The sequence below is a fragment of the Capsicum annuum genome, chromosome 1 (genome assembly GCF_002878395.1).
Source record: "Capsicum annuum cultivar UCD-10X-F1 chromosome 1, UCD10Xv1.1, whole genome shotgun sequence".
NCBI lineage: Eukaryota > Viridiplantae > Streptophyta > Magnoliopsida > Solanales > Solanaceae > Capsicum > Capsicum annuum.
This window is the reverse complement of record NC_061111.1, coordinates 84288694-84299014: the sequence shown is the minus strand read 5'-3', so window position 1 is coordinate 84299014 and position 10321 is coordinate 84288694. Positions and strand designations below refer to the sequence as shown.

Genomic DNA, 10321 nt, shown 5'->3' with positions numbered 1-10321 from the left:
CTATGTGTTTGTGTGATATCTTGTGCCTGAGCCGGGGGTCTTTCGGAAACAGCCTTTCTACTTCATCAGAGGTAGAGGTATGGACTGCGTACATCTTACCCCCCCCAGACCCCACTAAGTGGGAATACACTGGGTTTGTTGTTGTTGTATGTGGACATAACAGGAGAGATAGGGTTAAAAATGAGGTTACTCGAGAGGTGGGAGTGACTTCGGTAGAAGACAAGATGCAGGAAGTGAGGTTGCGATGGATCGTGCTTGTGATGAGGCGGTGCACGTATACCCAAGTACGGAGATGTGAGAGGCTCGCTATGGATGGTTTTTGGTGGAGTAAAGATAGGCCGAAGAAATATTGGAGGGAAGTGATTAGGCATGACATAAAGCAGTTACAGCTTACAGAGGACATAACCCTTGATAGGAAGATATGGAGGATGCAGATTAGAGTATAAGATTGATTAGTGAGTAGGAGTACATTCTCACTTGTAGGGAGGAGTGCTTTGTTTGTCGATATACCTGTAGTCATAGTGTTATGCATGTGCTTGTAGTTTCTTATTCGTAGTGTTCTGGGGATGTTTGTGATTTTTGATAGATAGTTCATAGTATTACTTTGTGGGTGTCTTGTTTCTTTTATTATCTAGTGATATGTTACCCTATTTTGTTGTTTGTTTTTATGTTTCTGCTTGTTATACTGTTATTTGTCATGAGCTGGGGGTCTATCAAAAACAGACTCTCTACTTCATCGGAGGTAGTTGTATGGAATGCCTAAAATTTACCCTTGCAGACCCCACTTTGTAGGAATACACTAGGTATGTTGATGTAGTAGTATATAAAATTACCAAAACCTGATGATAATGAAACTTTTGAAGAGTACACAGGGCTAAGAGAGAAGCAAAGGGCCATCAGTAAAGTCGAAGATGAAATTATAGCTGACTTGTATCAAACATTACACACGGAAGGGAGAAAAGGGAAAAAAATAAACTAACACGTGGAAGGAGAAGAAGGGTAAAGACTTGAACATATTGGAAACGACTCCAAACAATTTTTGACATGAGATGGAGGTATAATTTTGATCAATAGCTCAACTCAAATCACAAGGATAATTCTACACATTAGTATAGGTTAGAAACTTTAGCTACGCTCGTAAAATTAGGGCAACAAAAGTAGAGGATATCATGAATAATATAAGAGGTAAAAAAACTATAGGTGAGATGCTATCTCTAAAGAGGTTTAGAAGTTTCCGGGAGAGGTTGAAACAATATAGTTTACCATATCTTTAGATGTTATCGTAAGGATAGGAAAGATAATCAAACGAATGGAGAAAGATTATATTGATTCCGATGTGTATTACCAAAGAAGATATTCAATGTTGGGCTTAACTATCCTGGTGTTAAGCTTATGAGGCATCAGATGAAACTTTTAGAAAGGAGTGATTAATCATATACTTAGGGACACTACAAGGATACCTATTTGGATTACGCACGGTAGAAAGCTATATTTTCTTTGAAGACTGTTGAAGATTTATAATGAGGTGAAGAAGAATATCCATATGATATTCATTGAGCAAGAGAAACTAGAGTGCCGCTGACAGTTTGGATTTATGCATGACACATGACATATCAATGCTATATTCATTGAACAAGGGAAGACAGATTGCCAAGGACAATTTGGATTCATGCAGGGCACATGACATATCAAAGTTATTCTTGGTCTCCTAACAATCAAGGTCTATTCAACATTTTCCAATTCTTAGTTCAAGCAATTAAGTATATCAATGAACAACGGATGCTGCATACAGATGAAATATTATTACGGGGAATTACTGTTAGAAAAAAGTGAAGCATCTAAATTTATTTCTATAGGCAAAGTAAAAAGATTTCCTATGTAGTTCACTGCTCGAAATACAAACCTTCTACTCACTTGAATAAAAATAGTGTTGCCACTGCAATAGCAAGTACAGATGGTAAATATGCTTAATTTAGTAGTGCCAACATTTAACAGTTGACCTGGACTTAACAGACAATATTTAAATATTTGTAATTTTAAAAGTGAATCATAGAACATTTCTACAGAAATTAGGCAAATAGAATTTCTTTAGAAATAGCAACTTCCACAAAACATGTAATATTCTCATTATGAGAAAAATCATGCAAAAGAAACCCTGACAAGTGTAAGTTACACATAAAGACATGTGGTACCTTTATACCAGGAACATGGCAGAAGAAAGATTCAGGGGATTGAGAGTGGTAATGTCCCCCATGTCCAACAGCTCCATAAGGAGCTCTTATAGTTAAACCTGGAAATCATGAGGCAGCTCAGCATCTTGAAACTTTAAGAGAAAATGTGAAACTGCAATAAAGTCATAAATTCTCTTCCAATTACCTCCGCAGTTGAACTGATTGCCACTCCGATATCTGAATTTTGCAGCTTCATTAACGATCTACAGAAGAAAAATCTGACAGTCAATAAATGTCATGCCAAAATGTTAGTACATGACTTGGCGAAGATGCGTACCTGATCAAACGCAGGAAAAATATAATCAGCAAATTGAATTTCTGCTATAGCTCGATTGTCCTGAAATTTAAGGAAACCAAAAAAAAAAACCATGTCAGCAAACAGTGTAAAACTATATAACTTCTAGTATTTAGAGCTCAGATACTGACCATTGCAGCCAGACCAATCGCAAATCCAACTATGCCCTGCACATCAAAAACCATAAGTGGATACACTTCTTCACACAAGAAAGTGACGTGTATCAATTGAAACTTATGGTGAACTTTTTATCATTAAAACAATGAAAAAGCTAGTATTATTGACTTATTGCTCTGGTCTTTCACCAAAAAGGGACTAGAGTGGATGTAGAATATGGTAGATAAGCCACAGATACCTGCTCACATAAAGGAGTGTTAAAGACCCTCTGTTTTCCAAATCGGTCAGCTAATCCAGTAGTGCAACGAAAGACACCACCAAAACCAACATCTTCTCCAAATACATAAGAACTGAGAAGAAAATTCATCTTTAATCAAAATATGTAGTCATTAAACCATAAACATGCATCTAAAATTGCAAGGATTAAAGAGAATAGGTCGGCGGGCGTTATCTAATATTCAGTGCAAGTAGATGCTGAAATGGTTAGGCATTATTTGAAAATCTCTGGATGTTGTGAAGATGCAATCTAAAGAAGGATACTGGGATTTGCTTGTCTGCATCAACTAATTCAAAAGGTCAAGTGGGAGGTGACTCTAACTCATGTTACGGAAAGTATAAAAGCTGAAGGCTCATGCTATCATTTTGTACTCTTCAAAAAGATAACATCAATACATCGTAGCATTACATGTAAATACAGTTCTGGGACTCTTGGATAATAAAACAGGCATTATAGGTTATAAATGTTAAAGTTATTCCACTAGTATAGCAAAGAATGAGAAAGTTGTGGGAGCAACCCCTTTCATCTTCTTTTAAAACAATCCCACACGCACACTCACCCCACCTGCAACTCCACTGGCCCCTTCATCATTTAACCATTCCTATCCATTCATGTGTTATACTTAAAATTAGCTGCGATGCAAAATATATAGCAATCGGAAATAACCTCTCTACCTTCACAAGGTAGTAGTAAAGCATACACACTAACGGGGATAACACTGGGTATGTTGTTGTTGCAACACAGTAAATGAGATTAGTGGCCTAAAGCAGCCACATGACTGATATACAAACATGATGAAAATAGATAGCCAACAGTAGGGAAATAAAAGGACTGAACTTGTTCAGGTTCCTTAGGTCTTTTGACCCTTTTTTGATTAGTGTAGACTGCTGACTAATTTACGCTTAAAAATGAAATTTTCAGATTTAAAACTAAATATCAAGTACTCCCTCAGTCCATCTTTGTTTGTCCACTTTTCTATTTTGGATGTCCAACAAACGACCGCGGCGGCGGAGGCGGCGGCAACAACAACAACAATGACAACAACAACAACAACATACCCAATGTATTCCCACATAGTGGTACCACTACCTCCGAAGAAGTAGAGAGGCTGTTTCCGATAGACCCACGGCTTATGACCGATAACAATATAGCAAATCACAAAACATAAATGTGTATAGACTATTACAAAATGCAAAATAAACTAACACCGGTATCCACAAGGTAATACAACAGCCACCGGATACTACTAAAAAACTATCTAACCGAAAACATAGACATCACTCTAACACACACGAACAAGAAACTTCAAACACAAATAAAGAAACGCTCCCACCCCATAACCCTCTACCCTAATCCGCATCCTCCACACCTTCCTATCAAGGGTCATGTCCTTTATCAGCTGCAACTGCTCCATATCATGCCTAATCACCTCCCTCCAATATTTCTTCGGCCTACCTCTCCCCCGCCTAAAACCATCCATAGCCAGTGACTCACCTCCGCACTGGAGCATCAGAGCCCCTCATCATCACGTGCCCGAACCAACGTAACCACACTTCTCACATCTTGTCCTCCACCGACGCCACCCCTCTTTCCCCTGAATAATCTTATTCCTCACCCTATCTTTCCTAATATGGCACATATCCATCGCAACATCCTCATCTCCGCCACCTTCAACTTTTGGACGTGGGAGTTCTTAACTGGCCAACACTCCGCACCATACAACATAGCTGGTCGGACTGCCACTCTGTAGAACTTACCTTTAAGCTTCGGGGGCACCTTCTTATCACATAAAACTCCCGAAGCAAGCCTCCATTTCAACCACCCTTCCCTAATACGATGCGTGACATCCTCATCAATCTCGCCATTAACCTGAATCATAGACCCCAGATACTTGAAAGTCTCCCTCCTCTGAATGGCCTGAGAGTCCAGCTTCACAACTACGCCAGCCTCCTGCGACATATCACTAAACTTACACTCCAAGTACTCTGTCTTGGTCCTGCTCAACCGAAATCCTTTAGACTCAAGGGTCTGTCTCCAAATCTCCGACTTATCATTAACTCCTCCCCGAGTCTCGTTGATCAATACCACATCATCGGTAACTAACATACACCAAGGCACCTCCCATAGAATATGCCACGTCAACACAGCCATCACCAAGGCAAATAAAAAAGGGCTAAGAGTCTATCCCTGGTGCAAACCTATCAAAACTGAAAAGTGCTCTAAATCACCTACTACCGTCCTCACATGAGTCTTTGCGCCATCATATATATTTCTATTTATTTTACCCTTAGCATTAAATACGATTTATTATATAATGCATTTTCCAAAGCATCAAATTTCTTATATTCAAAGAGTAATATGATAAAGCTACTTTTATCATTTATTGCTTCTTAATCCATGTGTTAGTAGGAAAGTGGATAACTACAGATGGATGGAAGGAGTACTTATGACCCTCTATGAGAATATCAGGACTGTATATTTAAAAAAAAAAAAAAAAGAGAGAGAGAGTTGTATAAAGAAGACTCATCCCAGCTTAAGGAAAAGATGCTCAACTTGAGATTCTCGCATTGTTAGATCTTTAAGACTTAAAGATGCTACTTTTCTCCCTTTTTTCCCTTTATCTATCGACAAAGTAAAAGGCACTAATCTTTGTGGTTAGCAAATTAACAATAATAACACCTTTCTTTTCCCGCTTCATTAGTCACTAAAAACGTGATCGAGTAATAGATTGATCCAGAGTGCCAAACCCTGTATTAAATTTATTTAACAGGTACAAATAATGTATGCAGAACTCAGCAAGAACAGAAAAGGCTGAGGTCAACAACCTATAAACTAAAAATTACCGAGGATCAGAGTCTAAGGCGATGTGAAGAGCTTGATTAATAGCAGAGAAAAGGTTGACAGATTTGCTGGGACTGAGTTGATCACTTCTCTCAACTGTTGACGAAAATCCTCTACTCCAACTTTGATTTTTAGATGAAATTGAAGCCAATTTTCCAATTCTTCTGAAATTGCTGCCCATTTTCTTTAACTTTTAACAATTCTGCTGGAGAAAGTGGGAGGAATCTCAACAAGATTAAGCTGAAGATGAAGAGGAGAGTTGAGATAGAAGTCAAAGCATTTATTATTGAGTTGGGAGGTGTAATTTATGTATCATTCTTCCTTCCTCTATGTATTTTTTTTTCTTTTTTAAAGTTACTAAAATGGAACGTAAGTAATTTAGCATGTTCCACATTGGTAGAGGTTATCCTACACTGGTTTTGCTTTTTCAGCTTAACAAAAGTTCTATACAAATAATTTTTATTTATTTTTTATATATAAAATTAATATTTATTTATTTATTTAATATCTCATATACTTTTAAATGAATCTCCATACTTATTTATTTTTCAACTTCTATTTTTTTCTTTTTTATTTCACTTTATTTTCATTTTTTCCATTCTCTTTTTTTTTCTTTGTTGTTATTTCTTAATTTTGACTTTTTTTCTCCTCTCAACTTCTATTTTATTTCTTTTTCTTTTTTCTTTTCTGTTTTTTAGTTTTTTTCTCAAATTTTATTTTTCTTTTCTTTTTTATTTTTTTCCTTTTCTCCTCGCAGTTTTTTAAAATTTATTTTCTTTAAATCTTTTTTAAAAAATCTTCATTTTTTTCTTTTTCCTCAAATTTTATTATTATTTTTTTTCTTCGATTCTTTCCAAATAAGTTATGAACCATGCCCAAGAATTAATATCACATTATGTTTTGATTTATGATATGTTCTATAATAGGACTTTCAAACAACAAGTTGCATCTCATGGGATAGAGTTGACACCAACACATTATGTTTTTAGTTATGAAATATTTTAGAGAAAAATCATCGTTTCTATCCCAAACTATACACTAAAAGTTTAGGTCACACCTAAACTATCGTAGTGACCTATTACACACCTAAACTATAAAAAAAGTGAAACTATTACCTCTCCGTAACACCCATGCCCAAGTTTAATGAGTGAAGTGTACTCCACTCGCCCTGTGATGATGCCACGTGTTTAATTTAATTTTTTCTATTTAATTAATAAATAGCCCTTGTGATTAAAAATAAATAACCAAAAAAATTCAACAATTCAACAACTCCTCCTTCTTCACTTATTCTCTGCTTCACTTTTCCTTCAAAACCAAGCAAATTCAACAAGAAAATTTCGATGGCAGAAAATATTCAACAATTCATCATTAAAAATATGAAATTGTTGAATTGTTCACTTATTCTTTGCTTCATTTTCCCTTCAAATGTCTTCTTCACTTTCTTCTCTTCATCAACAACTCCTCATTCTTTTACTCACTTAATCAAACAATGCAAATCTTGTATCAAAGCCAAACTCGATGTCACCAAGGCCTTTTCACCTTTAGCAAACCCGAAATGCAAGTGTTTGGATGATGCTAATAAAGTTTTTGAGTTAATGGAGGTAAAAGATGTGGTTTCTTGGAACGCGTTGGTAATTGGGTATTCTCAAATTGAACGATTTGACAAGGCTTTGGAACTGCTTGAGAGGATGAGGGAAGAGGAGATTGAATTGAATGTTATAACATGGAGTGTTGTGATTTTGGGGTATGCACAGAGGGATTTAGGTTAGGGAAACTCATTGCTATTTATTTTTGTATTTGTAATTGCAATTTTTTTAACAATTGTGCGAATTTGTGGTGGGTTTTGTAACTTTGGATGTTAACAATGGTGATTTGTGATTCCGATGATAATTTTAGTAGTCGATGTTGAATTTTATGGTGTTTGTTTGTGATTTTTGTGATACTAATGGATGTATTGTGATTTCTATAATGAAATCTATGGTGGATTCTTAAAATTATTGTGGAAGAGATTTGAGTTTGATGATGATGGTGTCAATGGTGGTGTTTTAATAGTGATTTGGAGCCACATATTAAAAACAAATTATTAATATTTTTTCAATTGAAAAAATAAAAAAATTTAATTTTATTAATATTTAGTTACCAATTCTTCAAACAAATGATCTTTAATTTTGATTTTGAAAGACAAATTTGAGAATTAAGGTTCTTAGTTTGGAGCCCCAAATTGGCTTAAATAGGAATTAGGTTCAATAGATCCGTTGGAAATTAAAAGTGTTGTATTTTTAAGGTTTTTAGCCATTTATTTTTGTTATTCAAAAGGCTGGACTCGCCTAAAATAAGTGTAAGAAATGCGCCTTAGAATGGGTGTCGCGGGGAGGTAATAGTTCCACTTTTTTTATAGTTTAGGTGTGTAATAGGTCACAACGATAGTTTAGGTGTGACCTAGACTTTTAGTGTATAGTTTGAGGTGGAAACAATGACTTTTTCCAATATTTTATAACTCTTGCCTCAAAGATAAGACTTAGCCCATAACTTTCAAATAACAAGTAACGTCTCTCGGGCAAAAAGTTGACACTACCACATTGTGTCTTGATTTATGAGATATTCTACAATTTTTTTCTTAGAGGCAAGCTTAACCCAAAGACTCTCAAACACAAGTTACGCTCAATGGGCAACAGTTGACACAACCACATTGTGTATTGATTTATTAGATGCTTTATAACTCTTGCCTCGAAGGCATGACTTAGCCCATGGACTTTCAAATAACAAGTTATCTCCCATGGGTAAGAGTTGACACTATCACATTGTGTATTGACTTATGAGATACTCTATTACTCTTGTGTTAGAGGCAAGAACTGACTCAAGGACTTTCAAACAATAAGTTACGATGCATGGGCAAGAGTTGATACTATTACATTGTGTTTTAATTTATGAGATGTTCTATAACCTTGTCTTAGAGGCAAGACTTAGCCCAAGGAGTTTCAAACAACAAGTTACGCCCCATGGGCAAGAGTTTTATTTTTTTAAGCAAATTTTTTTTAGTTTTATTAATTAATAACTTAAACAAATATGTACAAATTTGTTTGACCCAATAGGCCCAAAACACAATGGCCTATCCGATTCCTTACCCGGTCCACTTGTCAAATACATAAAAATAAATAAATCAAAGGTAGTATGGTTTCTAAAATCAGCTCCCATTTTCTTTTGCTCCCTCCGCTGTATCTGGTGCTGCATCCATGTTCCCATTTGTGCATCACCAGTTCACCTTACTCCATTTTTGGGTGTATGACTCTTTTTCTTGGCCAGTGTTGCTGTATTGTTGTTGCGACTTGCATGAGTAAATTCAATTCCTCCTTGTGTTCATTGATATCTATTGTGAATAGCTCATCAATCTTGCTTTTCTTCTGTTTCAGCTGTGTTCTCCAGTGGACGGGAAGTATCCAGGGTTTTTGAAGATCATCGAAGGGTTGAGTCACAGTAGCAATGTTGAACTGTCCAAGTAAGTCGCAAACTCTCCTAAAATGTTTAAATCCTCCCAATTTACTATGCTAAACCTCTTTTTGCTTCGCAGACATGATTGGGAAGGAGATAATGAGATGCTCGGACCCAAAATTATTTGGATAATGTATTGCTCCTCAGGTTTCTGATGTTGTATCTGAGCATTAAACCCCTCTCCTTTGCTGAGAGTCCTTTTTGTTGACTGTAGCAAATTAGGCTCAGTAGCTGCTTCACTTTTTTTGTTTTGCTGTGAATATGTAAATATACTATCAAGTGAAAACTAGCTTAAGCCTTTCCAGCCCCTTCATCCCTTTGTTGGTGACAATTTCAAATAAGGGTAATATAATTTATCACTGTCTAGTATCCTCTTTCCTGTTGCATGTATTTGCTGAACTGATGTGAATATGAAGTTACCATTATCTTGAGCCCAGTTAGCAAAAAAATCAGCTAGTTGATTTCCTTCTTTATGAATATGTTGAAATATTTTTTGTTTTCCTGCAAACAGTTTCTATATATGTTGTATACACTCTTGTATGCTCCATGGACATTCCCATTCTCTTATTAGCATTCTTTACATTGGCAATGAATCTTTTTGCATGATAATCTTCTCATACTGAATATGATTGCAATGTTTAGCTGTATTTAGAATAGCAATTGCTTCTGCCTCCATGTTATTTGTGTTCCCAATCATTTCTCTTTCTACATAAATCAAATCCCCCTGTCATCCCTCAAACAAAAGGCATATAAGCTGTTTTTTGGATTTCCCCTCGAAGCTCCATCTATATTGTACTTCACCCATCCACTCTTAGGCAATTTTCACAAGACTACAGTGACTTTTATTGAAGGTTTTAGCTGAGCAAAATCCTTCAAAATACCTGGACAGTCTGTTGAAAAGATCTTGTTGGGTTTCTTTACTACTAACAACATCCTCATATTTCTGGTAATGTTGAAAATACTTTTTTAAAAGCTGATCTATTTTCCTTCATGTTTCTTTTCATTCCTCCCCTTCCATAATTACCATATGATAAATCCTAGGAGAGCTTTGAAATATACTTTTTCCTTGGG

The 10321-nt window shown here is 35.9% G+C and overlaps 1 protein-coding gene across 1 annotated transcript in view; it reads right to left on the bottom strand.

Annotated features, from left to right (window-relative positions):
• Positions 1–6156, bottom strand: part of LOC107854372 (2-oxoisovalerate dehydrogenase subunit beta 1, mitochondrial) — a 22746-nt gene extending 16590 nt beyond the window's left edge. Inside the window, exons 1-6 of the mRNA XM_047396937.1 lie at positions 5764–6156; positions 2882–2993; positions 2658–2693; positions 2509–2568; positions 2377–2434; positions 2193–2290 (exon numbers count right to left, since the gene is read on the bottom strand). Of these exons, the coding sequence (XP_047252893.1) occupies positions 2193–2290; positions 2377–2434; positions 2509–2568; positions 2658–2693; positions 2882–2993; positions 5764–5942 (543 nt within the window). The 5' untranslated portion in view covers positions 5943–6156. The remainder of the gene's footprint in view (positions 1–2192; positions 2291–2376; positions 2435–2508; positions 2569–2657; positions 2694–2881; positions 2994–5763) is intronic.
• Positions 6157–10321: the final 4165 nt, after the last annotated feature.